Source organism: Leucoraja erinacea, chromosome 3 (genome assembly GCF_028641065.1).
Source record: "Leucoraja erinacea ecotype New England chromosome 3, Leri_hhj_1, whole genome shotgun sequence".
Classification (NCBI taxonomy): Eukaryota; Metazoa; Chordata; class Chondrichthyes; order Rajiformes; family Rajidae; genus Leucoraja; species Leucoraja erinaceus.
The window spans coordinates 20,356,819-20,376,979 of record NC_073379.1 but is presented as its reverse complement, the minus strand read 5'-3'; the positions used below and the strand labels follow the sequence as shown (position 1 = coordinate 20,376,979).

Below are 20,161 nucleotides of genomic sequence, written 5' to 3'. Positions count from 1 at the left end.
AAGGCAAAGTATTTTCTCTACCCTGTGTTCCATTTTTCTCCCGATGTTAAAGCCCCCAGGTGGGCGATGGTAAGTCCCACGACCGTTGAGGCCGCGCCGGGCGATGTAAGGTCCCGCTCCAGGTCATTCCAAACTCGCGAAACGGGCGGGAGAAGTTGCGTAGTGGAGCTCTCCGAAAAGCGATCTCCCACCAGGGACCTGTGAGCTCCCAATGTCTCGTCCACCGTGCCTGCGGCTGGAGCCTCCGAGCTCTGCAGTCGGGCTGCAGCAGCGAGCGACCACCGCTCCCCACCCTCCGAGGCCGGCCAGCCCCACGATGGTGAGTAGTCCGCAGGCTCCGTGATTGGAGCCTCCAGGTCATTCAGGTTGGAGGCCGCTCCATGGTATTAGGCCCCAACGACAACGGAGACCCGACAGGAAAAAGGTTGGGTCTCCCATGCAGGGAAGAGATTTAAAAGTCCCTCACCCCCCCCCACCCCGCCCCTCACATATACACAGTTAAAAACAATATAAAAGCACACAACAAACTACCTTCAACTGGACAAAAAAAAAAGACAGACAGGCTGCAGGGGCCGCTGCAACGTGAGTCGTGCCGGGACAGGCATGCAGATGCTGCCTGTCCCGCTGTGTTACTCCAGCTTTTTGTGTCTATTGGCGGAGAGGAACACAGTGAGATAGACACAAAAAGCTGGAGTAACTCAACGGGTCAGACAGCATCTCTGGAGAAATGGAACATGTGATGTTTTGGGTCGAGACCCTTCTTTACCATAACGTCGCCTATTCCTTTTCTCCAGAGACGCTGTCTTAACCGCTGAGTCACTCCAGTGTCTATTTTGTGTCTATTTATGGTTTAAACCAGCTTCTGCAGTTCCCTCTGCCACCTAACAGTTGTATACCTTGCTTCCGGTCTATCCACACCTCCAGCCAACCTGTTAAGGGTCTCGACCCAAAATGTCATCTATTCCTTTTCTCCAGAGACGCCGCCTGACCCGCTGAGTTAATCCAGCTTTTTGTGTCAATCTTCGGTTTAAACAAGCATCTGCAGCTCCTTCCTACACAATGAGTTGTTTGGCATCCGTCCAGAACTTAACTCGGGCATTTCCTGGCATCATTCACCACCCTGGTTTTGGTTTTTGTGTAAAGAGTGGGTGGGATGATGTCATTCCTCGTGCAACACATTTCACAGCTTTGTAGACAAACATTGACCTCAGTGGCAGGGAGGCTTGCCACTGAATGTCCCAGGCCAGCACACTTTTATTTACCCAGCACCAGACTATTAAGGGCCTGTCCCACGAGAATGCGACTCCATTCGGCAATTGCGACCTAAACGTGGTCGCTTGAGCCATACGGCCTTGCGAGGCCGATACCACTTCGATCGCCGGAGCTGTATGGAGTTGTGTGGGGCTGGTCCCGACATTGCGCGGGGCCCCGAAAAACTGACGGTGTTCAAATATTCCCCACGGTAATGGCCTGCCAGCCCGCAGCCGCCTCAACGCCGTATGCACCGCCTCGACGGGCATTTGCAGCGTCTCAACGGCAGACGCAGCGTCTTGAAGCCGTACGTCACGCACGAACTTCCCGCGGACTTCGCTCGAACGTCACGTCACTCACTCGACCTCTGTGCGGCCCCCGCTTCTGGTTTGGTCGCGCTCGTCGCATGCAGTCGCATGCTGGTGGGACAGGCCCACAAGCATGCATATTACTTGCATACATTCATTGTGTCTCCCCCTTTCCACTTCTCTTGTCAGCATGTTGTCAATCTCATTTTCGCCTTCATTCTCCATTGCAGTTCCATCACCCCACATCTACCCTTCACACCTAATACTTGCATCTTCAAGAGTCAGGTGTGTGTTAGTGTCATAGGTCCTGCAACAAAACAGTGAAATTCATGCTTAAGCAACTCAACCGATGAGTACTCATAGTACTCTGTATAACCCATAATAAACAACAAAGTTCAGTATGTGTGTATATATATCTGAAAAAGGGTCTCGACCTGAAATGCCACCCATTCCTTCTCTCTAGTGATGCTGCCTATCTCTGAGTTACTCCAGCTTTTTGTGTCTGATCTTTGGTTTAAACCAGCATCTGCAGTAATATATAAACAGACGTAAAAATAGAAAATAACAGTGCAAAATGATGTCCTCAAGTCTGTACATTCCTGTTTGGAGGTGTTTAATAGCCATATTTGTAGGGATGAAGCTGCCCCTGAGTCTGGTTGTTACAGTTTTCAGGTTCCTCGACCTTCTTCCTGATGGCATGAGTGAAATGAGAGCGTGTCCAGGGTGGTGTGAGTCTCTGATGATGCTGGCTGACATTTTGAAGCAACGGCTTGTGTAGATCCCTTCAATAACCGTGATGGACTGGGCAGTGTTCACCACTTTCTACAATCTTCATTCCTGCACAAAATGCTGACTCCCTCTGCAACCCAAGGAGCAGTTTTGCTCCCATTTCCACAAGTGTGGCTGCTTACATTTCCAACGTCGGCGTGGGGGAACTGGGGGGGTGGGACAAAAGGGGGAGCCGCCATGCTTTGTAACTTTATCAGTGCCGTAGGTGGCTGTTATCTGTATACATTGTGTACACAAGCAAAGATTCTCACTGTGCTTTGTCACGTGCAACAGTAAAGTACTCCTATTCCTAAATGGCAGAAGGGGCTCAGCTGGCAAGTTAGCCTACTCCTGCGTCTATAAGACATAGGAACCAAATTAGGCCATTCAGCCCATCAAGCCTACTCCGCCATTCAAACACAATTCAAATGCTGCTCACTTATTGGGGTTTTATGGCCGTTTTTATTTTAGCCCATTAAAAGCAGCTTTGCAGTGAAGTAATATGCTTTTGTAATGCATAATGTGAATCTCATTTGTGTACTCTTCCATGGTCAGTGTACCTGCTTCTTTTTCCTAAGGTTTTTTATCAACCACCTCCAGTTTAAATTCCATTTGGAATATTTTGGAGTACTCAGGAAACCAAGTTCTCATTTCACAAACTCAACCATTGGCTCAGAGGAATGAGTTGTTGAATCTTTACCCCAATAATTCAGGTGCGACGTGAATTTGTAAACAAAGAAATAAAGAGTTGCAGATGTTGGTTTATACCGAACATGGACACTAAGTACTCAAGGAACTCGGCGGGTCAGGCAGCATCTCTGGAGTAAAGGAATGGGTGACGTTTTGGGATGAGGCCCTTCATCAGACTGAAAGTTGAGGTGGGGATGGGATGGTGGGGGAAGAGCTGGAGGTGGGAATAGCCATATTTGTAGGGATGAAGCTGCCCCTGAGTCTGGTTGTTACAGTTTTCAGGTTCCTCGACCTTCTTCCTGATGGCATGAGTGAAATGAGAGCGTGTCCAGGGTGGTGTGAGTCTCTGATGATGCTGGCTGACATTTTGAAGCAACGGCCTGTGTAGATCCCTTCAATAACCATGATGGACTGGGCAGTGTTCACCACTTTCTACAATCTTCATTCCTGCACAAAATGCTGACTCCCTCTGCAACCCAAGGAGCAGTTTTGCTCCCATTTCCACAAGTGTGGCTGCTTACATTTCCAACGTCCACGTCTACTTCAATTTCCCCGTTTCCTCTGTGTTATATTCTGCAATATTTAATTCCCAGCTCTGGAAAATTGTTAATGGTGGTTCTTTTCTCATTGTTCTGTTGTGTGGCTTTTTTTTTATCACATTCTTTTATGGTAAACAGTGCATTTTATATTACTGTAAAACTTGCTAGTTACCGTGTTTAACAATTTGGTTGGACGTAATGTATTCAGAATTGTCAGGAACACAATTCTCTGTTAAATATTTGGACAAGGGAATGCTTTTTTTTTTTAGTAAGGTTATGTGCATTTTATTGAAGACTTATGCCCCAATCTTTGGCCATTCTTCATGGCTAGTGCGGGTTAGCTTGATTAGTACTGGTGTCAGGGATTATGGAGAGAAGGCAGGAGAATGGAGTTAGGAGGGAGAGATAGATCAGCCATGATTGAATGGCATAATAGACTTGATGGGCCGAATGGCCTAATTCTGCTTCATCACTTATGACTTTATGGCTCGGACACAATTAGCAGCTTCGATTTGGATCAGTAATGAGCATGTTATTGAGGTGAGGCATTGTTTTCAAATGACAATCAAACATATTGCTTGTTTGCTGCTACATATTGTTACAAACTTCAATGATTTTCACCTTTCTGAAAGAATGATGAATCTTTAAATTGGACGCAGCAAAATTGAACAATTTTATTAAATCAAATTAATGGCAGTCTGCAGAAAACAAAGTTAGCAAAATCTGAATTCATATAAAGAGTTTCTTACATGTTTGAGTTTACTGTTTGACATGTGTTGACTCTGAGAGGACCTCTTATAAGTAGGCAGAATTGTTCACAACTTCTGTCCAGTGGCACTCTATGTTATTACATTAGCAACCATCAATTAGATCTTCTTTAGCTCTGAGAGCTTGATGCACATGAACCTCAATATTTCAGACCCAAAAAAGCACATGCCTCAAGTAACAATATCACTAATCCAGTCTTCCTATCTATTGGTATTGGTAAGGATTTATGATGGAGAATGATATACAATGAAAAATTATGCAAGGTGACATTGTACGTCTTTGGAGTGTGGAAGGAGACCAAAGAATTTGGAGGAAACTCGCACAGTCACGGGGAGAATGTACAATTTCAGTACAGACGGCACCCGTAGTTGGGATTGAACCTGGGTCTCTGGTGCTGCAAGCGCCATAAGGCAGCAACTCTACCGCTGCGCCATCATACCGCCCTCTCCTCAAATAACGTCAAACATGATTATTTTTGCTGTTCTGCTCACAGTGAAGCCTGGCTCGGATTGTCTGTAAGTGATTAAAACAGTGTTCCTCCACATTCCATGCAGGCATAGTTCCAATCCAGTAAATGAACATACAAATCTCAAACTGAACTCTGAACTTGTTCACTGCACTGTACAGTGTATATATCCCAGGATTTGGCTTGTATGAAGAGACCTGCTGATTTACCACAGGCATGAAATTACTGGTGCGTTGCCCAGTTCTATTACAGATGTGCTCAGATCAGTATCCAGGACGCAGCAGTTTTGTTTATAAATACATTCTCACATTGGTTCCGACTCTTGGAAAGTCTCCATTTGACTAGTGGGACCAGTGTAGCTGGGACATGTTGGCCGGTGCGGGCAAGTTGGACTGAAGGGCCTGTTTCCACACTGTATCACTCTATGACTATGACACTTACCAGAGCATCATCCATGTAGATTTCCAAAAAGTCGTGCGACTAAAGGAAAGTGGATTTTCTCTTGGCTTCCAAATTAAGCATTTGCTTTTGCCACGTACAGCCCATAGCTCTCGGAAACAAATCCTCCAGCTACTTCTTGAACAGTGATCTGCTTTAATGTAGGATTGTGATCAGTGAAATATTCCTCGTCAGCGACAAAATAAAATGCATCTCAACAAAGTTGTCCGTGTATAATGAAATTATTGCAGCAACAGCAATGTTGTTGGTGTGTAGTTTTGTCCTTCTCCTGTGAACAAGGGATAACCTACAACTGAAGGGGTTGGTGAATCAAAGAGGGGGGAAAAGGGCTGACAGATTGATTTCTGGATAGTAAAGGAATTGTGGTGCAGGAATATGCAGGAATTATTAGCCATGATGTTGACGAAGGCTTCCCGACGGGCCGCGGCTGTGGACTGGGTATACGACCGGGAGTCTTTATCGAGGTGCTGCGGGTCTATGAGAACATGGAGGACCACTGTGAAAGGGGGAGGGGAAGAACAATGGAGGATCTGGCTTGGGGGGACTGCCGTGAGGGAGGAGGGGGGAAGAACAATTTGGGGGTGGGGGGTCAATGGGGACCCGGCGTGGGGGAACTGGGGGGGTGGGACAAAAGGGGGAGCCGCCGTGCTTTGTAACTTTATCAGTGCCGTAGGTGGCTGTTATCTGTATACATTGTGTACACAAGCAAAGATTCTCACTGTGCTTTGTCACGTGCAACAGTAAAGTACTCCTATTCCTAAATGGCAGAAGGGGCTCAGCTGGCAAGTTAGCCTACTCCTGCTTCTATAAGACATAGGAACCAAATTAGGCCATTCAGCCCATCAAGCCTACTCCGCCATTCAAACACAATTCAAATGCTGCTCACTTATTGGGGTTTTATGGCCGTTTTTATTTTAGCCCATTAAAAGCAGCTTTGCAGTGAAGTAATATGCTTTTGTAATGCATAATGTGAATCTCATTTGTGTACTCTTCCATGGTCAGTGTACCTGCTTCTTTTTCCTAAGGTTTTTTATCAACCACCTCCAGTTTAAATTCCATTTGGAATATTTTGGAGGACTCAGGAAACCAAGTTCTCATTTCACAAACTCAACCATTGGCTCAGAGGAATGAGTTGTTGAATCTTTACCCCAATAATTCAGGTGCAACGTGAATTTGTAAACAAAGAAATACAGAGTTGCAGATGCTGGTTTATACCGAACATGGACACTAAGTACTGAAGGAACTCGGCGGGTCAGGCAGCATCTCTGGAGTAAAGGAATAGGTGACGTTTTGGGATGAGGCCCTTCATCAGACTGAAAGTTGAGGTGGGGATGGGATGGTGGGGGAAGAGCTGGAGGTGGGAATAGACTGGGACTAATCAGGACAGGCCACAAATTACCTCAGGCAGGGTGGTTGGTGCCTGTTCGATCCATTGTTGGCTTGGGAAGTTGTGATCTCAAGAGGGAAACAATGTGGAGAACTGTGGAATTGGTAAAACGACGAGGGTGGTTGGGTGGACGGGGGAGGAGAGTGTATGTAGAAGTTACTTAACATTAGAATATTGAATGTTCATACTGCTGGGGTGTAAGTTTGCCAAGCTGGATATGAGGTGCTGTTTGCATTTTGTATGCAGCCTCACCCTGGCAACGGAAGAGGCCAAGGACAGAAATGTCAGTGTGGGAATGTGAATGCAAATTTAAAATGGTTGGCGACTGAAAGATTCCGTGGGCCTAAAAGGTGGAGTGTAAGTGGTCAGCGAAACAGTCGCCGAGTCGCTTGGTTTCGCCGATGTACACATTGGGAACACCGGGTGCAGTAGATGAGGTTAGAGGAGGTGGGCGTGAACCCCTGTCTCACCTGGAAGGACCGTCAGGGTCCCTGGATGGAGTCGAGGGGGGAGGTATAGGGACAGGTGTTACATCTCCTCCGGTTGCAGGGGAACGTACCTGGGGAGGGGGTAGTTTGGGTGGGAAGGCATGAGTGAAGCAAGGAGTTGCGGAGGGAGTGGTTTGGGCGGAAGGTGGAAAGAGGTGGAGATGGGAAGATGTGATTAGTGGTGGGATCACTCTGGAGGTGACGGAAATGTCGCAGGATAATATGTTGAATGTTGAGACTGGGGGGTGAAAGTATTGAAGTATTCCTTCTGTGGAGATATTGTTAGTGATAATTTAGCCATTTATTTTATTTAGACATCGAGCATCCTGTTAAGATGTTGCAACGTGATGAGAATTTGTTTTTTATATTTACTTGAATGCAACTCTGGCATTTTATTTAATAATCCAATTAGATTTTGTCTAACTATAAAAGTGGATTATGAAACGATTGCTATTACTGTATCATAGACTGTCTGCTTACTTTATTAATCAGTGCTGAAAGAACAGATTGTATGCAATGGGTCAAACTTGCATTTCAAATATAAGTGCTTTTCATTGATTTTTTTCACAAGAATTATATAATGTCATTTGCTGTTGTGTGAGGTGCCTTGATTGAATTAGCAATCAGCTGCTTGGGGCTTGTTGGACAGAAATGCAAAATACATTGTTTTGCAATTTTTACCAATTCTGTTAGATGGGGAATGGATATGTTGAGGTTAATGATCTGTTTTATTCCCTGAGTGAATTTACTCCCTGTTAAGCTAAAGGGAGAGCAATATAGAAATAAAAATAGACGTTATGCAGTGCCCAAAAAGTTCAAATCATCCTACAAAAATTAATTATGCTGCTATCTTATTTTTTTTTTAAGATAACAGATCACTATGTTGTTGGTGGCTTGGACCCTTGGTTAAATGCCATTGACTTTATTGTTGAGCGATATTAATCCAAAAACGAAACACTGTAAATCCAGTTTGCAATTAGAAATGCTGGGAATACTCAAGTACGTCAAGCAATAAGGCGGGGGAAAGAACGAGAGTTGAACTTTCATGGTGACAAACTGTCATCCGATTTGTTTCAAGGGGCAGATAAAGCAAAATGTAAAAAGAGGAAAGAGTTTGGAAGAGGGTGGCAGGGGCAATTGAATGACAGAAAAGGCGATGGAATATAAAAGGTGGTGGTCAAGGGGTTTGAAATGAAAACCTCGTCCTCGCTGAGCTTTGAGAGATGTCTCCTTGTCTGTACCCTCCCATCTTATCAGCCTTCAAATTCAATGGATCTTCTTCCCCCATCACCAGGCCTTCCTGAGGATGGTCACCAACACTTCATATTCCCTTCTGCATCTTAAAGGATGGTGTTAGGTGGATTTCGACTACCAACCACCTCCAGTCTCCACTGCCCACGTTGCACCAAGGTGTGTGGATCGCGGATCGGCCTCTGCAGACATCTGCAGACCCACAAGTAGACGCCCCTATGGAGTGGACAGTTATACTCGTTTCGAGTGACCGCCAATGATGATGGTGAAGGGACCCTCCCTTAAATGATTGTTTAGTTTCCTCCTTTAGTTTAGTTCAGTTTATTATTGTCACGTGTACCAAGGTACAGTGAAAAGCTTTTGTTGCATGCTAACCAGTTAGGAATAGACTATATGTGATTACAATCAAGCTGTCAACAGGGTCCAGATAAAGGGTATAACATCTTTTGCAAAATAAAGTCTGATTAATGACATTTCAAAGGCCTCCAATGAGGTAGATGGGAGACCGGTACCAGGTGAAGGATGATTCAGTTGTTTGCTAACAGCTGGGAAGACGGTGTCCATGAATCTGGAGGTGTGCCTTTTCAAACATCAGTACTTCTTGCCTGATGGGAGAAGGAAGAAGAGGGAGTGACCTGATTCTCCACCACATTCTCTCCTTTTCACACCGTCACTTGGTCCAAAGCTGTGGGAGGTGGAGCGACCGCCTACTTCCTTATCTGCCAAGAGTCCAAGATCCTTCCAACTGTTTCCTGGATCAAATGGGTTTTATATGGATCGGATCTCATTTTTGAGAGTTGCCATTGCATCTCGCAAAGCTGCATACACTCCAGAGGCAACCTGTGACCCCAAGCGAATGATGTCCAAACTACCAGTTACCTGTAATGTTATAATTCTTGTCCTATGCCAACTATGACCACATGTCCGTAGATTCTTGTATTGACGCTCCATGAACTGAACCTCATCCTTTGATCAAACTTGTAACAGCATTCCGGTCGTAATGTTCGGTTCGTCAATTTCAAATAATGATTTGCTGCTCTCACTTTTACCCCTTCTATAAACATGCTTCGGTTCATTATTGGTTGAGTTAACGTTTCGTTTTGACGTGCACCAACGCCCCTCCATTATTTAAGCTTCGCTGCCTACCGCCCTACCTTCCCTTCACCCTCCTTTCTCTGCATCTTAAAAGTTGTTGTGGTAGATCCAGCAATGGGGGTGTATTTACCAAATCAGGAATGTGTGCAACTTGACAGGAAACTTCCCTTACATCAACGGCCCTTATGTAACTTTATCATGTATTGCGTTCTTTTTTATTCGTATGGCTGTATGGCAACTCAAATCTCACTGTAACAATTGGTGCATGTGACAATAAATGTAACTTGAACTTGAATTTATGGGCCTGCCCCACTTAGGTGACTCTTTCAGGCGACTGCCAGGGACTAATTTTAATGGAATTCACCTCTGACAACCTATAATAACACCTACGTCAACCTACGACAACCTCCGACAGCAAAAATTGTCGCCACTGTCGCCAAAAAATTTTCAGCATGTTGAAAACTTTGTGGCAGTCGCCTGTAGTCACCCAAAAAAATCGCCTAAGTGGGACAGGCCCATTAGTCTTCAAAGTTCTAGTGTGTGAGGATTTGGGGGACGGTTTTAAAGAATGGAGCAAAAATATTCATGGAGGATTTACAATGATGCCCGATCTAACAGAACGGGTTTCAAGGAGAGGTGAAAAACAGCTCGGGTAACTTGCTGAATCTTGAAGGAAGTGAAGAGGAACATTGAAAGGTGGTCAGATCAACACAACTGAGTTTATGATGAATAAGAAGGAACCATCAAATATAGACACAAAGTGCTGGAATAATTCAGCAGGTCAGGCATCATCTCTGTAGGAAAATAATATGTGACATATTTGGTTGAGGGTCTGAAGAAGGATCTCAACCCAAAATGTCACTTATTCCTTTTCTCCAGAGATGCTACCTGACTCGCTGGGTTACTCCAGTGTTTTGCATCTATCTTTTGAGTTAATGAAGTGTGAGATTGTGGTCTGCATTATCTTCTTCAAGTTAGAACATTAGAAATGTGCCTCACTAACCTTTCATCCGCTTTACCTTGCAGCCTTTAGCCGAGCTCCAGTGCCAATGGCTGTGGTGAGAAGGGAACTATCCTGTGAGAGCTACCCAATTGAACTTCGCTGCCCTGGAACTGATGTCATTATGATTGAAAGTGCTAATTATGGAAGGACTGATGATAAAATCTGCGATGCCGACCAAGCCCAGATGGAAAACATCCGATGCTTCTTGCCAGATGCCTATAAGATAATGTCACAAAGGTAAGTGTGATGCTTGTGCCTGGTTTTTACAAATGGATGTTCTGTTCATTAAAATAATGGCAAACTTAGTGTAGTAAAGTTGTTGCCATGAGCTCAGTAATACAATACAATAGAACTTTATTCTAAACTCCTCCTCATCTCCTTTCTAGGATTTAAGTTTAAGATTGAACCAGGCCTCTGGAGGTTGTGAGGCAAAAGTACTGCACCACTGCACTGCCATTTTACATAATGGAAGTATCTAAAACACAAACCTTCAACAATATACCATACGATACGATAGAACTTTATTTATCCCAGCAGGGAAATTGATCTGCGAACAGACATAAAAACACAAGATACATGAAACATGAAATTAAAGTGACGAGTGGAAAGGATTGGGGATGTGCAAAGATTGGGGAGGGGGAGGGAGGGGGAGGGGAGTCAGTTTACCCTACAACAGAAGGGGGAGGAGTTATACAGTTTGATAGCCATAGGAAGAAGGATCTCCTGTGGCGATCTGTGCTGCATCTTGACGGAATCAGTCTGTCGCTGAAAGTGCTCCTCAGGTTGACCAATGTGTCATTGAGGGGGCGAGCTGTATTGTCCAAGATGCTCTGCAGTTTGAGGAGCATCCGCCCCTCCAAGTATTTCTCTCTTGCTCTTTCCACCAGCCACTTGAGATCGGCGATCAAAGATTGGGGCAAAGAAGCCTGCTTCTTGATCATTAGAAACACAGATGCAAATGCAAGAAAGGCTAATTCGTCAGAGGGCACCACATCGGAACGATGCAATGTTGTCACCTCTTGCTAATTTTCCGCAGTGGTTTTAGTTTACAAACTAATGTAATCTGGATGAAACCAATAGCTTCTTTACTTAAATATCTTTGAATTAGCTTCATCTGGAATTAAATGATGGTCCTGTTTTGTCCCCGGCGGCTTCAAAGTAATAAGAAGCATATTCTAACAATTACCAGCTCAACTGAAGAACTTTAAGAATTATATGTGGGTTTTGAGTTTGGATTCTGAGGTTTTAAGTTTGCCTTTTCCAGTCCATGAAAATTGCCTCCTTTCATTCACACAAGACCATTTGCTACAACTTAAAGAGTCTCCACATCTCAGTTTACTTTCATTTTATTTTACGTTGGCCTCATATTGTGCTTTTTTCCCCCTGTTTGGCATTTCTTTTACATCTTCTAATTAAAGCACTGCTGTAATTTCATCCTTGCCTCAGACAGGCATGGGTCTAGCTATTGAGTGGAACAGTGAGGTGGTGATGTCCAGATTCCATACTGCCTGCAGTGGATCAGCTATGATCGAGAGTCTTGGCAGAACATTAGATTAAGTAACTATGGGCTTGAAGTTGATGGACAAAAATACAAATTGTGCATTGCATGTGCAAAGAAGAGGAAAGTATCAAATATTAATATGTGCTATTTTCCTTAAACAGTGGCATGGCGGTAGAGATGCTGCCTTACAGCGTCAGAGACCTGGGTTTGATCCTGACAAGGGGCACTGTCTGTGTGGAGTTTGCACGTTCTCCCTGTGACCGTATGGGTTTCTTGGGGTGCTCCCGTTTCCACCCACATTCCAAAGACGTTCAGGTTTGTAAGTTAATTGGCATCTGTAAATAGTCCTCAGTGTGTAGGATGGAACCAGTGTATGAGGTGATCGCTGGTCAGCGTGGACAGAGTCTAATAACACAGCAACAGGTCCACCATGCTGACCATCAAACTGCTGTTCCTACTCTAATCCTACACTAATTTATTTAATTCTCCTCACATTCCCACCCCATCCAGTTTCCACCATATTCGGGACAATTTACAGTGGCCAAATAACCCACATCTGTGTGAGGAAATCCACGCACCTGGGGGAAACCCATATGCTCATAGGTTTACCCATACACAAGCTCTATCCTACGCACTGGGGACAATTTACAATAGCCTATTAACCTGCAGACCTTCTGGTGGCCAGGTGGTGTAGTGGTAGAGTCGCTGCCTTACAGCGCCAGAGTCCCGGGTTCAATCCTGACTATGGGTGATATCTGTAAGGAGTTTGGACTTTCTCCCCATGACCGCGTGGGTTTCCTCCCACACTCCAAAGACGTGCATGTTTGCGGATTAATCGGCTTAGGTATTGCAAATTGTCCCTAGTGTGTGTAGGATGGTGTCGGTCTGCAGGGATTGCTGGTTGGTGCAGACTCGGTGGGCCGAAAGGCCTGCCTCCCCGCCCTACCTCAAAACTAAACTAAAAGTTGAACACGCAAACTCCACCCACAGACAGCACTGGAGGCCGGGATTGAACCTGGATCTCTGGTGTTGTGCAACAGCTCCACCAGTAGTGGAAGAGTGCCACCCTGTACCTGATTACAATTTTTCTGTCAAAGCCTTCTATTTACTGACAGTCCTTCAGTCATCTTTGTAAACATGTTTGAATATTAAGGGAGAAATCTTTACTATGTTAGCCACAGCTAGAGATTTATAATTGGATTGAACACCAGGCAGCCTCTGCCTCTATCCTTCTCCCTTTGTTTGTCTGTCGGATGTTCATAAGTGTGCTCTCGCTCCAAGCAAGCACAGTGTGACTCACCCCCTCCACTTTTCTCCAATCTCGCCCCTCAGTCATTTTTTCTCTGTTCAAGCCTCATGACAAGTCAATCGCTTACAGGGTTTGTCAGCTGCTGTTTAATTCCTGAGCAAAACCCAAAGTGTGAAGTAACTCAATGGGTCAGGCAGCATCTGTGGAGGACATATCTATGCAACGTTTAAGGTCAGGATGCTTCTTCAGATTGAAGAAGGAAATCTGACCCAAAATATCTCCTATCCATTAACAGCACTGATTTCGAGTTTAATGTTTCGAGATACAGGGCGGGAACAGGCCCTGCCGCCCAAGGAGTCTGTGTCGACCAGCGATCACACCATACACTAGCACTATCCCACACACTCGGGGCAACTTGCAGGTTTCTGAACCAAAGCCAATTAACCTACAAACCTGTACGTCTTTGGAGAGTGGGAGGAAACCAGAGCACCCAGAGAAAACACACGCGGTCACAGGGAGAACGTACCAACTCCATACCACAGCACCTGTAGACAGGATCAAACCCAGGGCTCTGGTGCTGTAAGGCAGCAGCTTTACTGCTGTGTCACTGTGCCGCCCAACTGATGCTACAGAGACACTTCAGTTACTTTGTGTTTTGCTCAAAATTCCAGTATCTGCAGTTCCTTGTGTATTTCCTGTACTTTCTGCTGTTTTAATGCTTGTCTCACTGCAACAACCCTTGAAGGAACTGTGAATCTACTACTGTGAATCTCTGCGGGCCAATGAAGATATTCACCAAGTTGTTTAGTAAGATAGGATAGATAACCACTGTCTTGTTTCTCATAAGTGGGAATGGCTAAAATTAGAATGCAGAGATTTAAGGTGAGAGGGAGGAGATTTAATGGCGATCTGAGGGTTAAATTTCTACCTTGGGCATACTCACAATTACCAGGCATTGGGTGCATTTGTCCTTATTAAAATCAAGGGCTTGGTAGATGCAATTGGTTTAAATGTGTCAGGTTGCATCTGTTGATTGGACAGTTTGTAGGTTGTAGGAAACAGTTTTGATTTGTTTTTAAACTCGGGAGAGTTCTTGGAATGAACTCGTACCTTGGTACTGGGCTATTACTCATTCAGGAGATAAGAGAATATTCCAACACTCTGACATTGGTCTTGCAGAATAGTAGATTGATTTGGGAGAGCCATTTGTCACAGAACTGCCAGTCTTTACCTTGTGGAGGAAGGAACTGCAGATGCTGGTTTACACTCAAGATAAGCACAAAATGCTGGTATAACTCAGCGGATCAGGCAACATCTCTGGAGAAAACAAATAGGTGACATTTCGGGTCGAGACCCTACTCAATCACCTATTCCTTTCCTTTGGGTATTGGATGGCACTTGTGTGGCATCAAACATACTTAGAATTTCTTAATCCAAGCCTGAGAGTGTTGCCTTAGTTGTGTTAATCAAGAGTGAGTTGGTGCAGTTACCCAACATTAGAATGGCAGGATGCAGCTGGAGATTATTGTATCCAGGGCAATGCCCTTGAAACTTTTATTTAGCATCGGCCTCCAAAACTACACTAGAAATAAAATGACCACTGGAAATAAAAAATTCTTGAACATGCTGGAAAGATCCAACTTATGTTTATTGAGTGCATTTAAGCCCCTGTCCCACTTTCCTGAGTTACTAACGAATTCTCCTGCGTTTTCCCCTTGATTCAAACTCGGAGAATGTCCGTAGCGAGTCCGTAGGAGGCCGTAGGAATCCGTAGATATTTTGTCACGGCTCGTAATGCCAGCTGTAGGTACTCGAGGCATCAGGTAAGTCGGGACGTTTTTTCAGCATGTTGAAAAATGTCCATGAGTAAAAAAAATAGCCCCGAGTACCTACAGCTGGCTATTACCATAATTCTCTGAGTTAGAATCAAGGGGAAAACTCGGGAGAATTCGTGGTAGCTCAAGAAAGTGGGACAGAGGCTTTACTTTTTCCATGCCCGCATCATTAAATATCAGATATATGGTCCAATTAGCAGATGATTATCAATGATGCCAACACTGATGGATGCTCTCCATTGTGTTCTGTTAAATGTCCTTACACACGCAATTGTTCTGTTTGATCAGCTTTCCGATTTTAAGAATGGACTAAACATTCTGCAGTCTTTGCCTCGTTTGATCTCAGAGTATCTGTTCCCAGTATGTTCTTCAAAATCTTGCATTTCAAATAGATGATTGAAGTTTCCACAATCAACAATTTATCCCATGACAACATTTACTAAGTTGCCTGATTTCCCAAAAAGGTTTTTGGATGAGCACATATTTTTTAAATGCTTATTTCAATATAAAGGACCTGCCTTTTTTGTCAAGGTCTACTGTATATTCCTGATCTTTCGTGTAGCTCCTTTTGTTTGGTTCCAGGCATTCAATGATTCTTTGCTGGATGTCATCATATAATTATTTGTGGAGTCTGTTGATTAAAACCACAACATTTTTCCTCAGATTGTGTTTGACATTGCAATTGTTCTTGTCTGGCATTTCAATGTACTGCATTGTTAAATCATGAAAAGCTTGTACTTTATGATCCAGGTGTTTTATTTTTGCTCGTTTTGAATGAACAACTGTGACACAATACAGCTACATTCCTTTTTTTTTCTCTCTCGGGAAGCGGAGTTTTTCCTCATCAAACAATTGGACACTTCTGTCCTGGACACAGATGAAGCCTTTTGATTTGTTGTGGTCACTGTGTGACTTCTCTGCACATCCATTATTTGTGCTCGCTCCCCTGTCACTTCAGCTATTTTTCAGTTGATAACCCTCTGTGTGTCCATTTGGGTGATTAGTTGCTGTGAATCCAGCAGCAAGAGGTAACATTACATTTTCAGATCAAGGGCTAGCTTTGACAGGGAGCCACTCAAAATGTTGTCAACAGCTTTCAGTTTATACTTGAGGAACATTTATTAACTGGAACCATGGCATAATGAGGAAGATTTAAGTTTTGATGAGCCTGGTAACCATAGTGACAATGTGGAATTAGACTGACTAGTATTTGCTCTTTGCTACGGAATGGGTTGCCAGAACCTCTCCAACAGAACAAATGTCGTAAGGAGTGGAATTTGCTAATTTGTTAAGATGGTGTGATTAGCTGTCCTTTTATCTCTTGTTTCAATTGCACAGAACTAAAAAGTTTGTTTCATTGTAACAAATGTATAATTGAACGGTTCAGAAACCAAAAACAAAATGACAGGCACCCATTATCACCCTGTGTTTTTGGCAAGATAGGAGTTTGTCAAAAGAGGGTGGAAACATTATATCAAGGACATGTTTTCCTTCCTCTTAAATGTATTAAAGTGCAACATTATTTGAACAGCACCGGAGCAGTTACTGTAGATCATCTCATGCTGAGAGCACTGGAACTGGCTGGATATATTATAGTGATGTTAAATGCAGTCCATTGTATAAATGATTCAATTCCCCAGGATAAAGTTCCATTTTAAACCTTGCTTCCAAATATAAGGGCCCTTCAACAGAACTGAATGCTGCCTGACCACTTAAATTTCTTCAGCATTTTCTATTTTCTATTACAATATGGTACATAATAGAAAATAGGAACTATATCTATCCCAGGGGGGAAATTGGTCTGCCAAAAGTCATAAGACACAACAAGATACCTGAAACATGAAATTAAATTGACTAGTGGAAAGTCCAGGATTGGGATGTGGGGGGGGGGGGCAAAGAGTAGGGAGGGGGTGGGGGGGGGGAGGTCAGTCTACAAGGGGACATAATGGAGGAGGAGTTGTGCAGTTTGATAGCCACAGGGAAAAAGGATCTCCTTATCTCTTATGAATGAATGAATAAGTTTATTGGCCAAGTATTCATATACAAGGAATTTGCCTTGGTGCTCTGCCCGCATGGATTTCTAACACCTGCATTCCAAATACGAGGAATTGACTGGTGCTTTGAAATGAAATTGTTATAAATCATATATCATATTCAGAAAATTTAAAAGAAAATCGAAGAAAAATTATTTCCTGGGAAACTTACCCGTACTGGGTGCGTTCTCCATTCCACACACAACTGCAGTACAACCTGCGGCACAGTCGCGCAGCGGTAGAGTTGCTGCCTTTCAGCATAAGCATTCTCTGTACGGAGTTTGTACTTTCTCCCTGTGACCTGCGTGGGTTTTCTCCGGGATCTCCGGTTTCCTCCCACACTCCAAAGACATACTTGTCTATAGACAAATTGGCTTGGTACTTATCACTATTGTGTGTGTAGGATAGCGTTAGTGTGTGGGGATCGCTGATCGGCACAGACTTGTGGGTCAAAGGGCCTGTTTCCACGCTATATCTAAAAATTCAACTAAACTACAGAGGAAGAAATGTATCCAAAATTAGGTCAGCACAAACATTAAATCAGCACAGCACAGGGACAGAGTGCCTACAACGTCCTTGTTAATAAGGTCATAAGGTCATAATTGATAGTAGCAGTAATAGGCCATTCGGCCCATCAAGTTTACTCTGCCACTCAATCATGACTGATCTATCTCGCCCTTCTAATTCCATTCTCTTGCCTTCTCCCCATAACCTCTGCCACTCAATATTTATTACATGTCATTTGAACCTCAGTGAGGCTCAAACGAAACTCCGTTTCCACAGCCATACAAACAAAGACAATATCCTACAGACATACACACAATTCAATTTACAAAAACATCCATCACAGTGAACCCACTGTGATGGAAGGCAAAGTCTTTTCTCTCCCCTGTTCTCCATTTCTCTCCCGATGTCGAAGCCCCAGGCGGGCGATGATAAGTCCCACGGCCATTTTAGGCCGTGCGGGGCAATGTACGGCCCCGCTCCCGGTCTAAATGTCACAAAGTTGGAGCCCCCGGCGGGCGCTGGAATGTCCCATGGCCATGAAGCCGCGCCGGGCGATGTACGGCCCCGCTCCGGGTCGTTCCAACCCCGCGACACGGGCTAGAGAAGTCGTGTTGCGGGAGCTCCGGAAAAGCGGTCTCTCCACCCGGACCCGCGAGCTCCCGATACCCTGACAGTCCACCGGACCTGCGGCTGCAGCTGGAGCCTCCGAGCTACGTGGTCGGGCCGCAGCAGCGAGCCACCACCGCTCCCCACGCTCCGATGCCGGCCAGCCCCACGATGGTAAGTCCGCAGCTCCAAAAGCTCCGTGACTGGAGCCTCCAGGTCGTTCAGGCTGGAGACCGCTCCACGGCGCTAGGCCCCAACGACAACGGAGACCCGACAGGAAAAAGGTTGGGTCTCACGTACAGGGAAGAGAGTTTAAAAATGTTCCCCCTTCCCTCCCCCCGTCCCCCGCATATACACAGTTAAAAAAACTATTTAAAAAACACAAACAACTACATTTAACTAGACAAAAAAAAAAAAAAGACAGAGTAGGGGCCGCTCCAACAGTGAGTCGCGCCGACACCCATACTAATCAATAATCCATCTATCACTGCCTTAGAAATATCCATTGACGGCCTCCACAGCCTTCAGTGGCAAAGAATTCCACAGATTCACCACCCTTTGACTAAATAAAATTCTCCTCATCTCCTTCTTAAAAGAAAATCCTTTAATTCTGAGGCTGTGCCCTCTAGTCCTAGACTCTTCCACTAGTGGAGACATCGTCTCCACATGCACTCTATCCAAGCCTTTCATTATTCTGTATGTTTCAATGAGGTCCTCCCTCATTTTTGTAAACTCCAGGGAATATAGAGCCATACTAATTCTTGGTAGACAAAAATGCTGGAGAAACCCACCCGCTGAGTTTCTCCAGCATCTTTGTCTACCTCCGATTTTCCAGCATCTGTAGTTGCTTCTTAAACATACTAATTCCTGGGATCATTCTTCTGAACCTCCCTTGGAACCTCTCCAGAGCCAGCACACCCTTCCTCAGAAATGGTGCCCAAAATTGCTCACAATATTCCAAATGCGGTCTTTCCAGTGCCTTATAGAGCCTCAGCATTGTATTCCTGTTTCTGGAGACAACCCCTCTCGAAATAAATGATAGCATTGAGTTTTCTTTCTTTACTACCGATTCTACTTGCAGATTAACATTTTGAGAATGCTGCACCAGCAATCCGAAGTCCCTTTGCACCTCCAATTTCTGGATTCTCTCCCCATTCACAAGATAGTCTCGGCCTTTATTCCTATTCGCAAAATGCATGACTGCACACTTTTCTACACTATATTCCATCTGCCACTTCTCTACCCACTCTCCCAACCTGTCCAAGTCCTTCTGCAGAGTCCCTACTCTCTCTACACTACCTGCCCCCACCACCTATTTTCGTATCATCCGCAAACTTGGCCACAAAGCCTTCAATCCCCTCGTTCAAATCAGTAATATACAACGTGAAGAGCAGCGGCCCCAATACTGATCCCTGCGGAACTCCACTAATCACGTGCAGCCTGCCAGAAAAAGCCTCCATTATTGCCACTCTTTGCCTTCTGCCAACCTGCTATCCATGCTGGTATCTGCCCTTTGATACCGTGGCTCTCATCTTCATTGGCGGCCTAACGTGTGGCACCTTATCAAAGGCTTTCTGAAAATCTAAGTAAACAACATCTACTGAATCTCCTTTGTCTGACCTGCTATTTACTTCTTCAAAGAAGTGCAGCAAATTTATCAAGCAAGACCTCCCCTTCACAAAGCCATGCTAACTTCAGCCTATTTTATCGTGAACTTCTAAGTACTCCGTAACCTCATCCTTGTTAATGGAATCTTACAAAACATTGGTCAGACTACCCGGAATATAGTTCCTACTATTCTGCTATGCTCCCTTCTTGTGCAGCGGGGTAATGTTGGTATTTTTTCTGTCTCTAGTGACTCTAGAGAGTCAAGAGAGAGTTTATTGTCATGTGTCCCAGATAGGACAATGACATTCTTGCTTGCTGCAGCACAACAGAATATTGTAGGCATAAATAC

The 20,161-nt window shown here is 44.5% G+C and overlaps 1 protein-coding gene across 8 annotated transcripts in view; it reads left to right on the top strand.

Moving 5' to 3' along the window:
* The window catches only part of adgrl3.1 (adhesion G protein-coupled receptor L3.1), a 623,227-nt gene that overhangs the window by 266,919 nt on the left and 336,147 nt on the right, over positions 1 to 20,161 (top strand). For all 8 annotated transcript variants that reach the window (XM_055632233.1, XM_055632235.1, XM_055632237.1 and 5 more), the window contains one exon: positions 10,497 to 10,710. In XM_055632233.1, the coding sequence (XP_055488208.1) occupies positions 10,497 to 10,710 (214 nt within the window). The remainder of the gene's footprint in view (positions 1 to 10,496; positions 10,711 to 20,161) is intronic.